The following is a 22051-nucleotide window of genomic DNA, read 5'->3' as shown; positions in this document are numbered from 1 at the left end:
GAGGAACTTTAACTATGAAATCCTTTCCACTTCAAGGAGAGTGTCTTGTTTTAAAGTTAGGAAATTCCTTAAGGGGAAAAAATGTATTTTTTCCTCAAAATGTTTGGAGAGGAGGAAAAAACTTCTAAAAGGAATATCTGCGTGTACATGATGATAATGTTAATTTTTAATTACTTGGACATTTCTATATTATATTATTTTATGAGACCAATCTTTTAGTGGCTACTGAAAAATAGCATTATTATTGTTAAGTTTGATTTTTTTTTTCGGCATGGACAGGCTCTGAGAATTGAACCTGGTTCTCCAGCACGGCAGGTGAGAATTCTGCCACTGAGCCACCATTGCATCACCCTGTTAAGTTTGATTTTAATTAGTTGAAATTAGTGAACAGAAAATGTAAATAGCAAGTAACTATTCAACTACTGAATAAATATAAGGGGAGGAGTTGATAATAAGCAAATAAGACAGATTAAATGTCAAATAAAAAGTTACACTTTCAATCTGATTCGTGCACACCGATATTTAAACAACAGGTTTGGGGATAAATGAAGGTCTATAAAATAGATTACTGTTCCTAAAAAAATAGCTTAATTAAAACCTAGGCATATGACATCTGCAAAGAACTGGTAATGTTACAAACATCTAGGAAGAGTATACTGAGCTACCAAAAGTCTGTATTTCTCTAAGACTGTTCTTTACTATTCTTTATTTTATTATTTTTATTTGTAATAATAAATAAGGATTATGGGTACTAACTATTAAGAAAATATCAGGTATTATTAACTTAGGAACAAATTTCTACTGGGAATAAAAAAGAAGGGATAAATAATTATTTCAGAAAATTCTGGTCATTTTCTCCAAAGATGATTGTAAGAGAGGTTAGTGATCAATCCTGACTTATTTAATGATGACTTGTAGGATTCTTAATTCTTGATTCCCAAAAAGCAAAATGGGGAGGTAAAAAAGGTCTTACTCAGAGTGGATTTTTCTCCTTAAAGAAGACTGCAGGGAATACTGAGATACTGTCCTGGGAAAAGAAAATTAAAATATGCAAGTGAAACAATGGCTGGCTCACAATGAATGCTCAATAATATACATTAGTATTAGTACATTTTAGAATTTAGTAAGCATTTTTATATCCATGACTTAGTTTATCTTCAAAACAGTCCTGTCAGGTACTTTAGGTAGGTATTATTTTTTCCATTTACTAAGGAGCCCGCTGAGGATCAGAGCTGCCAAGGTCACATGTTACTTACTAAAAGGTACACATTAATTATTAAAAGTAAAGTCACCACAAAGTTACTAAAAGTAGCAAAGATAGATTTTTAGCTAGTTTTTTAATTAGAAATTCACATTCCTTTTTTTTTTTTCACTACATCATGTCACTTGCCTAGTATAAACAATGACAATTTGAGTAAGTTATCATATACCTAATGCTAGAACAGGTATATTTCCCTCTGAAAATTTTTTGTAAGCTTGGTCATTATGGTAAATTTTGTTACTATTCAGTTATTCACTGTTAGTCAATTCCAAGCTTTCTGTTCAGGTATACTCAATTATTTCACTTTATTTTTAGAAGCTTATAGAAAAGATAAATATTCCTTTCTTTAGATCATTCTTTACATTCATTGAAGGCTGGCTCAAGAGTAGCGTATGAACACTGAAGTCCCATGAATTTCAATGACAGAGAACTTAGCAAAGACTTTCCATGTAGCCTTAGAGGTGAGATCTTCCTAGAAAAAGGCCGGAGGGAGGAGCTGGACCCATGGAATGATTTGAAATTGCTTTCTGAACTGCTAACTAACACATCATTGTTGCTCTTTTTTTTTATTTTAATTTTTTAATCATTATTATTTTTAAACATAACATATAAACATGAACATTCTTACCATATGATCATTCCATTCTTGGTATATAATCAGTAACTCACAATATCATCACATAGTTGTATATTCATCACCATGATCATTTCTTAGAACATTTGCATCAACTCAGAAAAAGAAATAAAAAGAAAAAAGGGAAAAACTCATACATACCATACCCCTTACCCCTCCTTCTCACTGATTGCTAGTATTTCCATCTACCCAATATATTTTAGCCTTTGTTTACCCTATTTGTTTTCCATACCCCTTAACACTCCCTTTCATTATCACTAGCATTTCAATCTACTAAATTTATTTTAACATTTGTTCCCTCTATTATTTATTTTTAATCCATGTTTTACTCATCTGTCCATAAGGTAGATAAAAGGAGCATCAGACAAGGTTTTCCCAATCACATAGTCACATTGTAAAAGCTATATCATTATACAATCATCTTCAAGAAACATCGCTACAGGAACACAGCTCTACATTTTCAGGCACTTCCCTCCAGCCTCTCCATTATACCTTAACTAAAAAGGGATATCTATATAATGCATAAGAATAACCTCCAGGATAATCTCTTGACTCTGTTTGGAATCTCTCAGCCATTGGCACTTTATTTTGTTTCTCTCTTCCCTCTTTTGGTCGAGAAGGTTTTCTCAATTCCTTGATACTGAGTCCCAGCCCATTTTAGGATTTCTGTCCCACATTGCCCATGTAGAGAGGGGGGAGAGCAATGAGTTTGCTTGTCATGTTGACTGAGAGAGAGAGGCCACATCTGAGCAACAAAAGAGGTTCTCTGGAGGTGACTCTTAGGCCTAATTTTAAGTAGCCTATTCTTCGCGGGGATAAGTTTTATATGAACAAACTCCATGCTCTTTTTAATCCCTAATCTTTCCTTTCTATTGTCTCCTTTATTTCATATCCAATTCCTGATCCTTGAAATGTATTTTGATATATAAAAACTATCATCTTTTAGGTGTTTTACCACCTGCAAACCTATCATTTTTGTTTAGACTCAGTATCCCAGAATTACTAAACATGATGAGTAGTTTTTATAAAGGTGTCTCTACAGAGCATGGATAGATGAAGCATCACCATACTACAAATATTCAAAATAAAAAATTATGACTTCTCAAATTAGAAAGCTTCCTCAGTATTATTTGTGGCATGTAAACTGGTTAGCATCATTGCAGATGACTGGTCTTGGGAAAAATCTTTTATATGAACAGTGGTTACAAATAATTCAAGCTAATTGTATCTTTTTCCTTTAGTAATGGATAAGCATGACTGATGCATCTGGACTTTTATTGAGCACTTACTTTGTAAATTTTCCTTAGTAAAACTAACAGTGCCATTGTTGCGTGACATTGAAAAGAAAAAGTTACAGTATATAATTAAAATAGTACTTATGTTGCACATACTATATGTCTGTTCTACAAGAAAGCAATTAAAGATGTTAAAATTATTTCTCCTATGAGTGTTTACCTTGATGAGGAATGCTGAAGAGTACCATCTTTAATCTTGTCCCACGTCAAGCTAGGCCCTTGTAAAGGTGAAGGGGTTATTTTTTCTTTGGTATCACATGTTATACATTTAGGTGTCTGGTAATGAGAAAAATAAATATTTTGCTTCAAAAGTACGACATGAAAGCAGAAATTAAAAATAGCAAATTGCATAACAGGCAAGGAAAGAGAAGTGAGACCTCCAGGAGTTAAAATAATTGATATTATTATGATACAAGGGTATTTTAGAATCATTCTGCCATCCAATTACTATATTTTTTAAAAAAAAACTTGTTTAAAGATAAAACAACTTCTTTGTTCTTAAATTATTATTTTTTTAATTTTACTGGAACACAGCTCAACAATTTGAAGTACTTTCCTCCAGCCAATACATTATAAACTAAAAAGGGATATCTATATAATACATTAAGAATAACCTCCAGGATAACCTCTCAACTTTGTTTGAAATCTCTCAGCTACTGAGACTTTACTTTGTCTCATTTCCCTCTTCTCCCTTTTAGTCAAGAAGGCTTTCTCAGTTCCATCATGCTGGGTTCCAGTTCATCCTGGGAGTTCTGTCCCACACAGCCAGGGAGATTTACACCCCTGGGAGTCATGTTCCACGTAGGGGGAAGGCAGTAAGTTCATCTACCGAGTTGGCTTAGAGAGAGGCCACATCTGAGCAACAAGAGGTTCTCTGAGGTAGGAGGTGACTCTTAGGCATAATTATCATTAGGCTTAGCTTCTCCTTTGCAGGAATAAGTTTCCTATGGGCAAAACCCAAGACTGAGGGCTCAGCCTATGGTTTGGTTGTCCCCAGATGGGGAAGTTGAATATTTCTTCCTTTCTTCCCAGTCCCCCAAGGGGACTTTGCAAACACTCTTTAATTCACTGCCCAAATTACTATGGAATATATCAGGGCATCACACTAATCTTTACAAGCTAACAAGATCTCACGCCCTTTCAAGATTCCATATACTTAAGGTGACAAACTAAATTGACCATACAAGTTAAATTAAGTAATGAGTATAGCCATTAATTTATTAGTACTTACACTTTATCGACATCATTTATTCCTCCCAATGACCCTACAAGGTAAGTTTTTCTAGATGAGGAAACTCGGCTCTCAGAGCACATGTCATTTGTCCTTGGTCCTTAAGTGGTAGTTCCTTACATTAAATAGCTATTAAGTATTGAGACATAAAACTGCAACCTTCTACCCATTTTCAGAAGGGAAAAAGGAAGTTGAGTGGGGGTACACTTTATTCTTCTGGTCTTGTTTGAAATTTTAATAGGGAAAAATCACTTTTTTTTTCAAAGAGAGAAAGTTTATTACTAGGAATGAAGTAGGTGATCAGATAGTCTATTGATTAAAAAATCTGTCTCTCTGAACTGCAGGAATTCTGATAGTATTACAACATTAAAAGATGGGCAGGTTTTACGATAATGAGTACAATGGCCCCAGATGATGTAATCAGAGGAGATTTAATTATTGAGCATGCCCAGATTGATTACATACTTAGTCAAAGAATGTATGATAGAAAATGGCAGCCTTAATATGACGATGGGTGTGATGAGGTACGGGTGACTTATACATTAAAGTCTAAGCCAGAGAGCACGTCAGGCAGGCCCAGTCTCAGTTATCAAGATAATTTTGGAGTTGGGGTGGATTAGTTCTGGGCTGACCAAAAACCCTTCATAAATAAACATTAGGGACTGTCTTTAGTGATTCTAAAACTCAAAAGTTGAAAAACTGGATAAATGGGTACAAGTGAAGGTTAGTCATAAGGATTTTACAATCACAAGGGAACAAGATATAAAGGCTCTACAATCATTGTCAGAGATCAAGGGAGTTGGATTACAATTCAAATTTTCCAGATACTTCCCTTTGTCTACTCTAATATATTAGAAGGTAAAAAGGAATATCTATATAAAACATTCAGTAATCATAATCATCCCTTAAATCCTAACTTCTCAGTTTCAAGGCGGGAGACACATAGCACCATTTTCCACACAGTACTCCTTGTGCCTCATTTTTTTTTTTAACATGGGCTGGCACTGCGAATCGAACCCAGCTCTCCGGCATGGCAGGCAAGAACTCTGCCTGCTGAGCCACCGTGTCCCCCTGTGCCTCATTTTTTAAGAACACTTTTTATTGTGAAATATAATACCTATACACAAAAGCAATAAATTTCAAATTATATTGTAACAAATAGTTACAGAACAGATTTCAGAGTCTGGTATGGGTTACGTTCTACAATTTCAGGCTGTCCTTCTAGCTGCTCCCAAACGCTGGAGATTAAAAGAAATATCAGGGCGGGCCATGGTGACTCTGCTGGGAGGTGTGCAGCATGCACCTCAGTGGAGATTCCATTGTGGGCCCAGTGGCACTGGTGGCCCTGTTTGGGATGATGCTGGGCTGTGGGACTGGGTATTTCAGCTGCCCCGTCCATGGCCAACCTGGAAATGCTCCTGGCTAGGCGTGGCATGAAGCATGGCACAGTGGCTTGCTTCCTCATCCCCTCACCTCCCTGTCAGTGGACTGTAGAGGATTCCAGGCCTCTGTACGGAAAGGGGAGCGGTAGGCTCTGTGCGCTAGCTCTTGGTCTCTATGAGCAGGGAAAGGAAGTTTGCTAGCTTCTGGTGCCCGAAGGGAGCTTCATGGAGCTGAGGGGCCTGATTTCCCAAGCAAGCTGAGGAGGCAGGCACTTTCCTGGATATGGCCTCTTCTCCCGGGTAGAGTCACGACCAAGTCCACTCATCCTATTCTCTGTATCCCAATTCCTCAGCTTTTTTTATCCAGAATCTCTCTATGTAGTGTAAGTAGATCCTCTCAGGTCACTCCTCCCTGAATCTGCTGTCCTGGTCATTTTTCTGTCATTTCTCCAGTTGTTCCATGGAGCAGGAGTGAACTATTTTATTCTGCCATCTTCCCAGACGTCCTTGGGACAAATCACTTTTACAAACACTAAATTTAAATTAGGACATAAGTGTGTGATGATGTCCAAAAATAAAAATAAAAAAGGTCAGTTTGTCTTGAAATCAGATTAAAACTGTAATAATTTAAAGGAAAAAATTGCTAAACCTTTAACATAAAAATATTGAAAGAGCTTTACTATCAAGAAAAAGTAAAGTGAGAAAGATATTTATTTGTTCTTGTAAAACATATACTCTCAGTAATTGGTGGTAATTCTTTAAAAGAGTACAGGCATAAAAATCAAGTATTCTGCACAACTTTGTTGGCACCTTCAGTGATCAAATGCTCATCTTTGAAAACAATATTTAGGTATTTGTTCATCCATCTATCTATCCAGCCAGTCAATCAACCATACAGAAAAGATGCTATTAAATGATTTCCCAGATTGAGCAAGATTCATCTTGCCATTTGCAGAGTGCTATAACCATTTATAAATAGGAAACTTCTGTAGACTAGTTATATTATTTTATTATAATATAAGAGATTATTCTTGTTATTCTTATTATTCTTATTATAATAATACGAGAGATTATTCTTCACAGTCCTCATAATTATACAAAAACACAGACTCCAAATAGTTATACATATTCTATTTAAGTTAAAGCATCTGTAATTCCAATATGGCATCACAAAAAGATCTCATTTTTATTACCTGTTTTACGTTTACTTCAGAATCTGTCAAACTCTTGGTCTCAGTTGTCTCAAAATCAGATTTAAAGCTGTAATATTTTAAAAGAAATTACTGTTAAGCCTTTAAAATATAAAGCTTTATATAATATAATATGAGCTTTATTGTCTAGAAAAAATAAGAAAATGAGATCAATCTATTCATATAAAATTTGTAATTTCTAAAAATATAATCTGGAAATAGATATGGTTTGGATTCTGTATGTTTCTTTTTCCTTTGTTGAATACCAGCAAGATTTCAGTTGGCAGAATAGGACTAGGAAAATGGGAAATACTCCCTTCACAAGCAATTATAAATATAATCAAAAAGGATATAATTGTTTTCCTCATCTCTCCCCCACTTGACAAGTTCTATCCTTGACTCAATTTCTTAATTGTTTGATTAAATGCATGCAAACTACTCTGATATTAGTTATCTATAGCTTATCTATAGATATATCTTTGTCTACATCCAGAGAAGAGAATGTTAATTTTAATTTTTCTTATTTTTTTTACTTTCCAAAATAACTAAAACCTAGTAACTGATAAGTATTTGTTCCTGTAACACTAGGAAAAACAATCACAAATACAATCAGTTAACACAACACAAGATTTGTTTGTTTCCTTATTCATTTGGCAATCTTTTACTGAACATTTACAATTGCCAGGCACTATTGTACATGAAAACATTGTAAAGTACAATTATACTTAATTTCCAGAAATTACCTCAGTTGTATAAATTATTCCCAGGGAATTACTGCTAGACAATACATGACTGGGACTGAAGGCAGGAAGGGTGACCCAGAAGCAGTTGCATAAATGACTGTTTTTTTTCCCTTCCTAGCCCACTGTTCTGCTGTTTCTAACATGAATCTAGACATATTTACACAAATGCTGTCTGATAACATTTTAAGGATGTTCTGAAAAAATGTATAGTATTTAAAAACATACAAAAGGTCTAGTACCATATTTAAACAATGCATTAAAATAAATAACATTCATATTTAGAAAGAGCTTGAAAGTTTAATATCTAACAAGTTTATTTTTTTGTACTATTCTTATGGTTTTAAAGATAATATGCAAGAGGAAAAGTCACATAAATCTCCTTCCAATCAAAAGGGTTTATACTTCCAGACCTTAAATATAGTACCTAAGGTAAATGATAAGGAATAATACTTAATTTTTATCATATCCTGAAGTATTTACTATTGGGTGTTGATGTACCATACCTGCTCAATTCGGTCTGGGTTTCAGCTTCTATCCGCTGATCTGTAAAATCTTTTTTTCTTTTGGCAGGTGTATAATATCGATACTGAGACAGGAAAGATTTTGCTTCTGTTTTTAAAGTGCGTGGTGTAAATGGTAATTGTTTGTTAGAAAAGAGTTCAGAATGTTTATCCAAAAGATCCCCACTGGGTGCTTTTGAAATAACTAACTGAAACCGGTTGGAATTTGGGAATGCGTTCCTTGTCCCTTTGCCGTATATAGTCCCAGAGCATGGTTTTCTGGGCCCAGAGCCTGTGTAATCCACACTGGAGAGGGAAGAACTGGATTTCTTCTCAGAACCATTCACGAGAACTTTACTGGATTTAGGTAGACCTAGTTGTAGTAGTCTCTCTGCAGAAAGTACCGGTGACCTTGCAAAGGATGGAAATTCATTTACTTCTCTTATTAACACATCATCCTTCTCTTGTGGTTCCCCTGAAGGCTAAGAACATTTGGTTTGAAAGTCATCAATTCAATTTACAAATTCATATAATTGGGGATCTCCAAATTATACATAAAAAATGGTCACCTCAGGGGTCTATAAAATTAACTTACATGTTGCTGAAGATGTTACCATACTAAATGAAGTTCTGATCAAATTTTTGAAATATTAAGACATAAGGATATAATTCTAAATATAATTAATAGCAATCATTTTCCTTTCTGACTGTAAAAGAATGATTAATAACACAGATCTATATCTAGGGTCTCGAACTTGTGTGCTGAGATCTATCGAGAGATTTCAGCTTTATCTGGAAGTTTTCAAACCAACTGTGAGCACCAACCCTTTTTCAACCACTGCTGGTGGCCGTATCCTCACCTTCCCGTTTTGTTATCATCAGAGGCTTCAGTGTCAGTGGTTTCTCTGTGACTTCAAGGCTTTGAAGAAACTAAAAGGAACTTCTCACAAAGTATGGAGCCCTGATTTAAGTAACTGATATTTTAAAATAATAAATATCTATTCCATAAAAATTTCATGTTTCTCAACTTCTCATAAAGAGGTAAAACTTTGAAAAGGGAGCATTTTGGACTGCTCTATTTATTTAATTTACCATTTGGAGAACTATTTCTTCAGGGTGTCCATAAGGTCTAAAAATTTAGATCATAATTTATTCTCTTACAGACTGAAGGTGCACATGATATCTTGCTTATGATTTCACACTTTATGTGCACCTATGTACTCTTTATAAAATTCAGAGGCATTTTATTTAGTAGAGGGGGAAGTTAAATGGACCAGAAATTGAGGGTTGTGCCTCAGATTTATTAGATCTATCTGTCCTACAAACTTATGTGGGGAAAAAAGAGAGGAAGATGAGTAAGATGAGTAAGGCAAAGCAGAAAGCATCCTGTGTGCAAGGTACTGTTCTTGCCACTGAGTAGAATAAAAGAGGATTAATACTACCAAGAACTTCTATCACTGCTAATTAAGTATAGAGTACTTACTAAGTGCAAAGGATGGTTCTAATTTACAAGTATTAAGTCATTTAAGCCTCACATAAACTTCTGGGGTATTTATACAATTATCTCTATTTTATAGATTAAGAAACTGAGACACAGGGTCTCACAGATTTTAACCCTGGCTGAGCTTCTGCTCTTTAGTATTACATCATACTATCTATTTAAAATACTAATTTGAAAATTATGTAAACTTAGATTTTTTTGCAGCATTGGGAAAATTAAACTCATTTTAACTCCTGTGGTAATGGATAAATCAGACAATATAAGTATTAGTTTGAATAAGGAAAATGGAGATAACTGGATATTATGACTGGCCTAAAATAAGTCAAACATTTTCTTTCCAACTGCTACCTAATTCACTCCCAACACCGGGTAAAATTACTTAGAGCAAGTATTTTTGCATTAAATTGTGAGACACTAGGGTCCTACTTGGTAAATTACTTCAATACATTAGTTTTAAAAAGTATACCCAAACTATATTCACTACAGCCTATACACCAGAAAAACTTGGCTTCTTGGGAAGGTATTTCTCTGTACAACCTAAAAAATCCTATAGGACTATTAAATAATAATCACAGGAATTTTTTATGCTTACAGGAATGATACAAGCTGAGATGAGAAGCAAGCAGAAAAGCATAAGGCACTAGATTGCCTAGAAGGAAATTCTTAGCAGTAATGGTTAGTTAATAAACAAAATGAAACACTAAGGAAAGTTTCTGAAGATAGAAATATATTTTCATCTGCTTGAAATGGGCTGGGAAAACTGCTCCTGAACTGATTAGAAGAACATGAAACTTTTCTGTATTTACAAGAAACTTTTCTGTATTTACAAGTCTCAGAATCCCAGCAACTTTTGTTTTCCTAGGAAACCAAAAGAACAAAGTATGAAATAAACTGTGCCAATATGTTTTTTGAGACTGCATAATTTTTTTCTTTAGTTATAAGTATCAGGAAGCTTATAATGTAAATGTAAAATTCACCAGTAAATTCACCAAAAGAATAGCATGGCTTAATTTTTAGTTAAGCATCTCAATAAGAACAAATCAAAGTTCATTTTTGTGTGTGTGTGATAAAAATTGGTACTGTTTTCCTCAAAAGGCATTGTCATTTTCTACCTCTAAACGGAAGAACAAGAGCTAGGAACGAAGCCCTGACAGTTATAAGCAGCTAATATTGAAAAGAAAGGAGCAAGCATTTAAAAAGATGGGAGATCAAAAAGTGAAGAATGGACACAGAAGCAGAAGTTGTAGTAATGCTATAACTACAATTAATGCTATCATGCCATTTGTATAAGGTCACACCTCATGAATTGAAAATTTTTAAGTTATGCTTTACCTGTCATGCTGCCACAACTGCAACCACACTGTGATAATACTCTGGGACCAATAAGACTCCCCATAGGAAAGAGAGGAGGGTACATTACAAGATAGGTCTAAGTAAAATTACCTCTATGTTAAAATCTTAATTAATAAATTTACTTTTCTGTTTGTAGAGGAACAAAAAGTCACACTGTACCCTAATGAAGTACCTTAAGAACATTTGCTTTCACAAGATAAAAATAAAATCTTACCTTTTGCAGGGTATTTAGTAATGACTTGGAATTATTTTTAGAATTGGCCAGCATTGTTGTTTTAGCTAATTTCAACTCCTTTTCATATTTTGCTAATTCCTTTTTGAGTTTCTCTCTTCGTTGTTGGTCTGCATCTAAGCGTTAAAACAAATCTTTTAAAATATGGGACAAAATAAAAAAATAAAAAATAATAATTATTTGGTCTTGGAGGTTAATAAAGGGTACATATTTTTTCCTGCTAAAAATGTTTACACTATTGACATGTAGATTAAAAATTCATATACCTTCCTCCATACAGATAAAAAGAAGCTAAGATAACAAATATTTAATTTACAGAAACTATTAATAGATTAACTAAGCACAACAGAGGTGACAAACCGGCCAAGCCTAAGGGCTTTGAAGAAAGCAATTCCCAACGCTCTCAAGATTAGAAAGGTTTAACCATGTTGTTTGTAACTTTGTAATCTCCAAAGGAATAATGCAGAGTCTGAAGTAGTCCACAGACTTCTCCCCTAAATATAATATTATTTTCAATACCAGCATCTGATATAAAAATATTACTTCGCAAAACCGTACCACTAATTTAAAAACTCATTTTCGATGAAAGCAATTGACTTCTATTTCTCTTAACTGCTGTTCATTGAAAACACCAATTTAGAAACTGGTTCCACAATGTAGTGTGCTTTAAGCAAGTCACTGACTTTTTTTTTTTTAATTAATGATGGTTCATTGTATAAAAGTTGTATAAACGTCAAAATGGAAGCTAGCCAAATTTCAGTTAAAGAGAGGGTGACCATATATAAAATGACTTGCATTTTCATATAAATCAAAATTTAAATATATGCATTTATGGACTCTATCCCAACTTAATGGCTAAGACAACTGCAAGCTTCAAATCACCTTGATTTCAATCAGAATTTGTTTATAAAATTGCCACGAGAGAGTGCCAAAGATGGCGGCTTAGTAAGGTACGCGCGTCTTAGTTCCTCCTCCAGAGCAACTACTAGGTGAACAGAAACAGTGCAGAACAGCTCCCGGGGCCACGGCAGGGAATGGACACACAGCGTACCCCAGTCTGGGCTGGCTAGACTGACTACAAGACTGCTGCGGTGAGATCCCCGAGCGGCGCGCGATTCCCCGAGCTGCAGCAGCTGAGGCAGCCAGAGCTCCTCCCTCCCTCCTTCCCGGGCTGGCTGAGAGTCTCGGAGAGGCAAGTTTCCCAAGTCGCAGTGGCCAGCGCCCCTCTTTTGTGGTCGGCTTCCTGGACCGGCTACGAGTCTCGGATCAGAGGGCTACCCAAGCCGCGGTGGCCGGCAACCGGTGCCCCTCCCCCGCGGGCAGCTTCCTGATCCAGTGGCGAGTTCCCCGGGCCACGGCGGCCGGCGACCGACGCCCCTCCCCAGTGGGCGGCTTCCTGGACCGGTGGTGAGTTCCCCGGGCTGCAGCGGCCGGCGACCGACACCCCTCCAGGGAGAGGAGGGAATTTCCGACAGTGGCAGGGACTGGGTCCAACCAAACACCAATAGGGGCATTTATAAAGGAGCCACAGGGTCCCCTCAAGCCGCGGCGGCTGACGCCCCCACCACGCGCGGTCCCCCGGATCAACTGAGAGAATTGGATCGGAAATCCCCAGGCCGCGGAGAACGGTGACCAGAGGGATCCCTTCCAAACACGTGAGACAAACGTGTACCACGAGCGCCACCTACTGGGCAGGATAAGAAAAACAGAACCCAGAGATTTCACAGAAAAATCTTAAAACCTTGTTGGGTCCGACACCCAGGGAAATCTGACTAAATGCCCAGACGCCAGCAGAAGATAACGGTCCACGCTCAGAAGATTGAGAATATGGCCCAGTCAAAGGAACAAACCAATAGTTCAAATGAGATACAGGAGCTGAGACAACTAATGCTGAATATATGAACAGAAATGGAAAACCTCTTCAAAAATGAAATCGATAAATTGAGGGAGGACATGAAGAAGACATGGGCCGAACAAAAAGAAGAAATAGAAAAACTGAAAAAACAAATTACAGAACTTATGGAAGTGAAGGATAAAGTAGAAAAGATGGAAAAAACAATGGATACCTACAATGAGAGATTTAAAGAGACAGAAGATAGAATAAGTGATTTGGAGGATGGAACATCTGAATTCCAAAAAGAAACAGAAACTATCGGGAAAAGAATGGAAAAATTTGAACAGGGTATCAGGGAACTCAAGGACAATATGAACCGCACAAATATATGTGCTGTTGGTGTCCCAGAAGGAGAAGAGAAGGGAAAAGGAGGAGAAAAACTAATGGAAGAAATTATCACTGAAAATTTCCCAACTCTTATGAAAGACCTAAAATTACAGATCCAAGAATTGCAGCGCACCCCAAGGAGATTAGACCTAAATATGCGTTCTCCAAGACACTTACTAGTTAGAATGTCAGAGGTCAAAGAGAAAGAGAGGATCTTGAAAGCAGCAAGAGAAAAACAATCCATCACATACAAGGGAAACCCAATAAGACTATGTGCAGATTTCTCAGCAGAAACCATGGAAGCTAGAAGACAGTGGGATGATATATTTAAAGTACTAAAAGAGAAAAACTGCCAACCAAGACTCCTATATCCAGGAAAATTGTCCTTCAAAAATGAGGGAGAAATTAAAACATTCTCAGACAAAAAGTCACTGAGAGAATTTGTGACCAAGAGACCAGCTCTGCAAGAAATACTAAAGGGAGCACTAGAGTCAGATACAAAAAGACAGAAGAGGGAGGTATGGAGAAGAGTGTAGAAAGAAGGAAAATCAAATATGATATATATAATACAAAAGGCAAAATGGTAGAGGAAAGTATTACCCAAACAGTAATAACACTAAATGTTAATGGACTGAATTCCCTAATCAAAAGACATAGATTGGCAGAATGGATTAAAAAACAGGATCCTTCCATATGCTGTCTACAGGAAACACATCTTAGACCCAAAGATAAACATAGGTTGAAAGTGAAAGGTTGGGAAAAGATATTTCATGCAAATAACAACCAAAAAAGAGCAGGAGTGGCTATACTAATATCCAACAAATTAGACTTCAAATGTCAAACAGTTAAAAGAGACAAAGAAGGACACTATATACTAATAAAAGGAACAATTAAACAAGAAGACATAACAATCATAAATATTTACGCACCGAACCAGAATGCCCCAAAATACGTGAGGAATACACTGCAAACACTGAAAAGGGAAATAGACTCATATACCATAATAGCTGGAGACTTCAATTCACCACTCTCATCAATGGACAGAACATCTAGACAGAGGATCAATAAAGAAATAGAGAATCTGAATATTACTTTAAACGAGCTAGACTTAACAGACATTTATAGGACATTACATCCCACAACAGCAGGATACACCTTTTTCTCAAGTGCTCATGGATCATTCTCAAAGATAGACCATATGCTGGGTCACAAAGCAAGTCTTAACAAATTTAAAAAGATTGAAATCATACACAACACTTTCTCGGATCATAAAGGAATGAAGTAAGAAATCAATAATAGGCGGAGTGCCAGAAAATTCACAAATACATGGAGGCTCAACAACACACTCTTAAACAACGACTGGGTCAAAGAAGAAATTGCAAGAGAAATTAGCAAATACCCCGAGGCAAATGAAAATGAAAACACAACATATCAAAACTTATGGGATGCAGCAAAGGCAGTGCTAAGAGGGAAATTTATTGCCCTAAATGCCTATATCAGAAAAGAAGAAAAGGCAAAAATGCAGGAATTAACTGTCCACTTGGAAGAACTGGAGAAAGAACAGCAAACTAATCCCAAAGCAAGCAAAAGGAAAGAAATAACAAAGATCAGAGCAGAAATAAATGAAATTGAAAACATGAAAATAGAGAAAATCAATAAGACCAGAAGTTGGTTCTATGAGAAAATCAATAAGGTTGATGGGCCCTTAGCAAGATTGACAAAATGAAGAAGAGAGAGGATGCAAATAAATAAGATCAGAAATGGAAGAGGAGACATAACCACTGACCTCACAGAAATAAAGGAGGTAATAACAGGATACTATGAACAACTTTACGCTAATAAATACAACAATTTAGAGGAAATGGACGGGTTCCTGGAAAGACATGAACAACCAACTTTGACTCAAGAAGAAATAGATGACCTCAACAAACCAATCACAAGTAAAGAAACTGAATTAGTCATCCAAAAGCTTCCTAAAAAGAAAAGTCCAGGACCAGACGGCTTCACATGTGAATTCTATCAAACATTCCAGAAAGAATTAGTACCAACTCTCCTCAAACTCTTCAAAAAAATCAAAGTGGAGGGAAAACTACCTAATTCATTCTATGAAGCCAACATCACCCTCATACCAAAACCAGGCAAAGATATTACAAAACAAGAAAACTACAGACCAATCTCTCTAATGAATATAGATGCAAAAATCCTCAACAAAATTCTAGCAAATCGAATCCAGCAACACATTAAAAGAATTATACATCATGACCAAGTAGAATTCATCCCAGGTATGCAAGGATGTTTCAACATAAGAAAATCAATTAATGTAATACACCATATCAACAAATCAAAGCAGAAAAATCACATGATCATCTCAATTGATGCACAGAAGGCATTTGACAAGATTCAACATCCTTTCCTGTTGAAAACACTTCAAAGGATAGGAATACAAGGGAACTTCCTTAAAATGATAGAGGGAATATATGAAAAACCCACAGCTAATATCATCCTCAACGGGGAAAAATTGAAAACTTTCCCCCTAAGATCAGGAACAAGACAAGGATGTCCACTATCACCACTATTATTCAACATTGTGTTGGAGATTCTAGCCAGAGCAATTAGACAAGAAAAAGAAATACAAGGCATCAAAATTGGAAAGGAAGAAGTAAAACTATCACTGTTTGCAGATGATATGATACTATACGTCGAAAACCCGGAAAAATCCACAACAAAACTACTAGAGCTAATAAATGAGTACAGCAAAGTAGCAGGTTACAATATCAACATTCAAAAATCTGTAGCATTTCTATACACTAGTAATGAACAAGCTGAGGGGGAAATCAAGAAACGAATCCCATTTACAACTGCAACTAAAAGAATGAAATACCTAGGAATAAATTTAACTAAAGAGACAAAAAACATATATAAAGAAAACTACAAAAAACTGTTAAAAGAAATCACAGAAGACCTAAATAGATGGAAGGGAATACCGTGTTCATGGATTGGAAGACTAAATATAGTTAAGATGTCAATCCTACCTAAATTGATTTACAGATTCAATGCAATACCAATCAAAATCCCAACAACTTATTTTTCAGAAATAGAAAAACCAATAAGCAAATTTATCTGGAAGGGCAGGGTGCCCCGAATTGCTAAAAACATCTTGAGGAAAAAAAACGAAGCCGGAGGTCTTGCGCTGCCTGACTTTAAGGCATATTATGAAGCCACAGTGGTCAAAACAGCATGGTATTGGCATAAAGATAGATATATCGACCAATGGAATCGAATAGAGTGCTCAGATATAGACCCTCTCTCTATGGACATTTGATCTTTGATAAGGCAGTCAAGTCAACTCACCTGGGACAGAACAGTCTCTTCAATAAATGGTGCCTAGAGAACTGGATATCCATATGCAAAAGAATGAAAGAAGACCCATATCTCACACCCTATACAATAGTTAACTCAAAATGGGTCAAAGATCTAAACATTAGGTCTAAGACCATAAAACAGTTAGAGGAAAATGTAGGGAGATATCTTATGAATCTTACAATTGGAGGCGGTTTTATGGACCTTAAACCTAAAGCAAGAGCACTGAAGAAGGAAATAAATAAATGGGAACTCCTCAAAATTAAACACTTTTGTGCATCAAAGAATTTCATCAAGAAAGTAGAAAGACAGCCTACACAATGGGAGACAATATTTGGAAATGACATATCAGATAAAGGTCTAGTATCCAGAATTTATAAAAAGATTGTTCAACTCAACAACAAAAAGACAGCCAATCCAATTACAAAATGGGAAAAAGACTTGAACAGACACCTCTCAGAAGAAGAAATACAAATGGCCAAGAGGAACATGAAGAGATGCTCAATGTCCCTGGCCATTAGAGAAATGCAAATCAAAACCACAATGCGATATCATCTCACACCCACCAGAATGGCCATTATCAACAAAACAGAAAATGACAAGTGCTGGAGAGGATGCGGGGAAAGAGGCACACTTATCCACTGTTGGTGGGAATGTCAAATGGTGCAACCACTGTGGAAGGCAGTTTGGCGGTTCCTCAAAAAGCTGAATATAGAATTGCCATATGACCCAGCAATACCATTGCTGGGAATCTACTCAAAGGAATTAAGGGCAAAAACTCAAACGGACATTTGCACACAAATGTTTATAGCAGCGTTATTTACAATAGCAAAGAGATGGAAACAGCCAAAATGTCCATCAACAGACGAGGGGCTAAACAAACTAGTGGTATATACATACGATGGAATATTATGCAGCTTTAAGACAGGATAAACTTATGAAGCATGTAATAACATGGATGGACCTAGAGAACATTATGCTGAGTGAGTCTAGCCAAAAACTAAAAGACAAATACTGTATGGTCCCAATGATGTGAATCGACATTCAAGAATAAACTTGGAATATGTCATTGGTAACAGAGTCCAGCAGGAGTTAGAAACAGGGTAAGATAATGGGTAATTGGAGCTGAAGGGATACAGACTGTGCAACAGGACTAGATACAAAAACTCAAAAATGGACAGCACAATAATACCTAATTGTAAAGTAATCATGTTAAAACACTGAATGAAGCTGCATCTGAGCTATAGGTTTTTGTTTTGTTTTGTTTTTTACTATTATTACTTTTATTTTTTTCTCTATATTAACATTCTATATCTTTTTCGGTTGTGTTGCTAGTTCTTCTAAACCGATGCAAATGTACTAAGAAACGATGATCATGCATCTATGTGATGATGTTAAGAATTACTGATTGCATATGTAGAATGGTATGATTTCTAAATGTTGGGTTAATTTCTTTTTTTCCGTTAATTAATAAAAAAAATAAAAATTAAAAAAAAATTGCCACGAGCTTAAAAAACAAAGGTTATTGATACATATATTTAAAGGTTTCAAGTATAATTATCAAGAAAAATTCTAAGCATGCTAAAATGTCATTTAAAATGTAGTCTGAAATTTTACTTTAAGCTTATTCATACCTCACATACATAATGAATGTATTAAGTAAATTATAGCAGATTATAGAGTAATGTTTATGAGTGAGTTAAATAGGTCTAATATCCTACTAGTAAGTAAAACAAATGACTATAAACAAAAAATATGATAGTGTCCTAGACACCAGCCATTATAAAAATATTCTCAGGTATTAACAAGTTCATCCAATCTGTTCACTTAAAAGTAAGGTCTCCCACATAATATGCAGAAATTAATTCCGGATGGATCACAGACATAAATGTTACCAGTTAAAATACAAAAGAAAATAAAGGAGTAAATCTTTGGGAACCTGGTAGGGAAAGATTTCTTAGATATGATGCCAAAAACACAAGCGGTAAGAAAAAATGGGCAAACTGGATTTTACAAAAATTAAAAGCTCCTAGCCTTCAAAAGACATTTTTAAGAAAATAAAAAGAAAAAACACAAGACTGGGAAAAATACTTGCAAATTGTATATGCAATAAAGGATTGTATCCAAAATATAGAATAACATAACAATAATAAGACAAAAATCCAGTTTAAAAGATGGTCAAAGATTTGGATATTTCACTGAAGAAGATATATGAATGGACAATAATGAATGTAAAAAAATGTTCTATATCATAGTCATTAGGAAAATGTAAGTTAAAACCACAATGAGATGCCATTTTGTGCCCACTAGAATGTTTACTATAAAAAAGATAGACAATAGCAAGTGTTGGCAAGGACGGGGAGAAATTGGAACCCTAACACATTGCAGGTTGGAATGTAAAATTGAACAGCCATTTTAGAAAACAGCCAGTTCTTTCTTAAAAAGTTACCATATGACCCAGCAATTTCTCCTTTAGGTAGATATATATATATATGTATAAGGGAAATGAAAACATACATCCACACAAAGACTTGCATGTAAATATTTACAGCAGCACGATTCATAGAAGCCAAAAAATATACAACTCAAATGCCCATCAATGGATGAATGGATATACAGAATGTGGTAAGCCCATATAATGGAATACTAATTAGCAATAATAAAATTGAAGTAATAATGCAGGTTACAACATGGACGACCATCAAAAACATGTGCTAAGTCAAAGAAATCTAATGCAAAAGACACACAAAAATGATTCCATTTATATGAAATATTCAGGTAAAGCAAATTTATAGAGACAAACGATCTCCCCCTAAAGAATGAAGAAAATGTTCTAAAACTATTTTGTGGTAATGGTTGCACAATCTTTAAAAGTAACAAATATCATTACATTTGCACATTTAAAAAGTGAATATTATGCTATGTAATTTCTCATTAAAACTGATAAAAATTAAAGCCTATCTAATGTATTAGAACATGAAATTATTCAAACTATTTTAACAAACTATGTAGAAATATTCTAGTTTAGATACTATGAAGATTGAAATTATCAAGTGGGCAGTCTTCTAAGAGCAGAAGATCTTGAAATAGCACAGATGGCTCAAATCCAATGATTTATTTCTTTTTCATGTATCTATAAAACTTGCCTCTAAGTTAGCTACATTGATTATAATGAGCATCCGGTCTACAATACAGGAAGGGATGATCACTGTTAATTACACTGTAATTTAGAAATTACAAGCTTTACGATTCTTAGAGCCATCACAATATTCTCTGTTTACATGTTAAAAAAGAAAATACTGCCTCAACTGACTGAAAGCCGAAAATACCATGGACAAATAAGCACGGGTGAACTCTAATTTTAAAAAGAGAAAATGAGAGCAACTCTTTAAATACCACCTATATAATGCCAATTCATACAATTTTATTTCCAGCTTGGAAGTGTCCCTTGAACTCCAGATTTGCACTCCAAATACCTCCTCAGCAACTCCATTTGGATTTCTAATAAGCATTTATTTCAAATTTAAATGACCAAGACTAAACTTCTAATTCATCTGTTTTCACTTCCATCCCCCAGATTTCTTCCTACTTTATTCCCTACTCCAGTAAATTAAACTCCACCCTTCTGACTGATGACTCATGGGAGTCATCCTTGATTCACTCCTCTTTTTCTCTCCCACCCTATCTACACCCAGATCCATCAGTAAACACCACAGACACACCATTAAAATGTTTTCAGAATCCAACCCCCTCTCCCCCTCTTCGACGACTCTGGCCCAAGTTGCCAATATTTCTCATCTAGATTATTGTCCATGAGAGATTGAACACAAATGAGCAATGACTAGGAAACTCTGACCCACTCTCAGCAGTAACCAAATCAGGAAAGTCTGGTTCACTAATTTGCAACAATCAGTCCAGGAAGTTGGCCATGATCTATACCAAATATCCCAGGAAGTCAAACCACGAATTTAACATTCAGCCCAAAATAGCCAGGATTTGACTGATAACTGACAGCTCTACTTCCTCCTTACCAACATCTCGCTTCCAAATTAGGACCAACTATAGAAAGCCAAATATGCTCCCTTAACCAATCACGTAGGATGCCTGGCTTCTTATCAGCCTGCCACCTACTACTTCATGCCAACAGCCTCCAATCAAGACACACCTGAAGTCTACTCTCCTTTTGCCACTACCAAGCTTTATGGCTCCTGCCTGCCTTTGAGTCTGCCAAGTGCAAGTGATGATGACTGACTCCCCTGCTACAGTAAGCTCTGAATAAACAGACTTTATTTTCATTTGGGTTTTCTTCATTTATTTCCATGTCTTCTAATCATTCTATTCTATCACTGCCCCCACAGACCATTCTCAACACAGTAGCTGGAGAGAAGCTTTTGAAAGTTAAATTGGCTCATGCTACTCCTTTATTCAAGAACCTTCCAATTCCATTCAGAGTAAAAGCAAAAGTCCTTGAAATAGCCATAGGCCAGTATTATCTGCATCTCTCTGCCCCATCTCAGTGACCTCATCACTAGTCAGCTATCTCACTTCATATGAGCTACACAACCCTGCTTGCTGGTGCTTAAATATACCAATCATGAGGTCCCCTCAAGGCATTTGCATTTGCCATTTCCTCTGCCTGAACTGCTTTTCCCCCTAGACAACCACATGCCTCTCCCTCAATTCTATGAGGTTTCTGCTCAATTGTCACTTTATCAGTGAGGTCTTCTCAAAGGAATTTCCAATCCCCCTTATGCTGCTTTGTTTGTTTCCCTAGCACTTATCACCAGACATATTCTATATCTACTTGTTTATATTTGTTGTTGTTTGTCTCCTCTAACTAGAATGTAAGCTCTATAAAAGCAGGTACTTTGTTTTGCTCACCTCTATAGCACTGGCCCTTAGACAAATGCCTAGCATATAAATATTTGTTAAATCATTTAATAAATGAATTCTAAGTGAACCAAAAATTATGCAAAATGCCTGGTTATTTTAAACTGGTGAATTTGGATATTAAATCCAATAGTTAAGTTGAGCAAGAGGATTAATACATACATTCAGGCTTTTTATTACACAACCTTACAAAGGGGGAATCTTATTTTATATATCTATTGTTCCAGAAATTAATACCAGTAGAAAAATTTAGCAAAG

At 35.7% G+C, this 22051-nt stretch overlaps 1 protein-coding gene across 8 annotated transcripts in view; it reads right to left on the bottom strand.

Annotated features, from left to right (window-relative positions):
• Nucleotides 1-22051, bottom strand: part of SPATA7 (spermatogenesis associated 7) — a 58588-nt gene that overhangs the window by 11188 nt on the left and 25349 nt on the right. For 6 of the 8 annotated variants that reach the window (XM_077123254.1, XM_077123257.1, XM_077123255.1 and 3 more), the window contains 5 exons: nt 11305-11438; nt 8240-8718; nt 6997-7063; nt 3351-3466; nt 974-1027 (listed from right to left, as the gene is read on the bottom strand). In XM_077123254.1, coding sequence (XP_076979369.1) covers nt 974-1027; nt 3351-3466; nt 6997-7063; nt 8240-8718; nt 11305-11438 — 850 coding nt within the window. Of the gene's footprint in view, nt 1-973; nt 1028-3350; nt 3467-6996; nt 7064-8239; nt 8719-11304; nt 11457-22051 lie in introns of all 8 variants that reach the window. The other 2 variants (XM_077123260.1, XM_077123261.1) reach the window with 1 other exon arrangement.

This window comes from Tamandua tetradactyla, chromosome 12, assembly GCF_023851605.1.
Source record: "Tamandua tetradactyla isolate mTamTet1 chromosome 12, mTamTet1.pri, whole genome shotgun sequence".
Lineage (NCBI taxonomy): Eukaryota > Metazoa > Chordata > Mammalia > Pilosa > Myrmecophagidae > Tamandua > Tamandua tetradactyla.
This window is presented reverse-complemented; position numbering and strand designations above follow the sequence as displayed.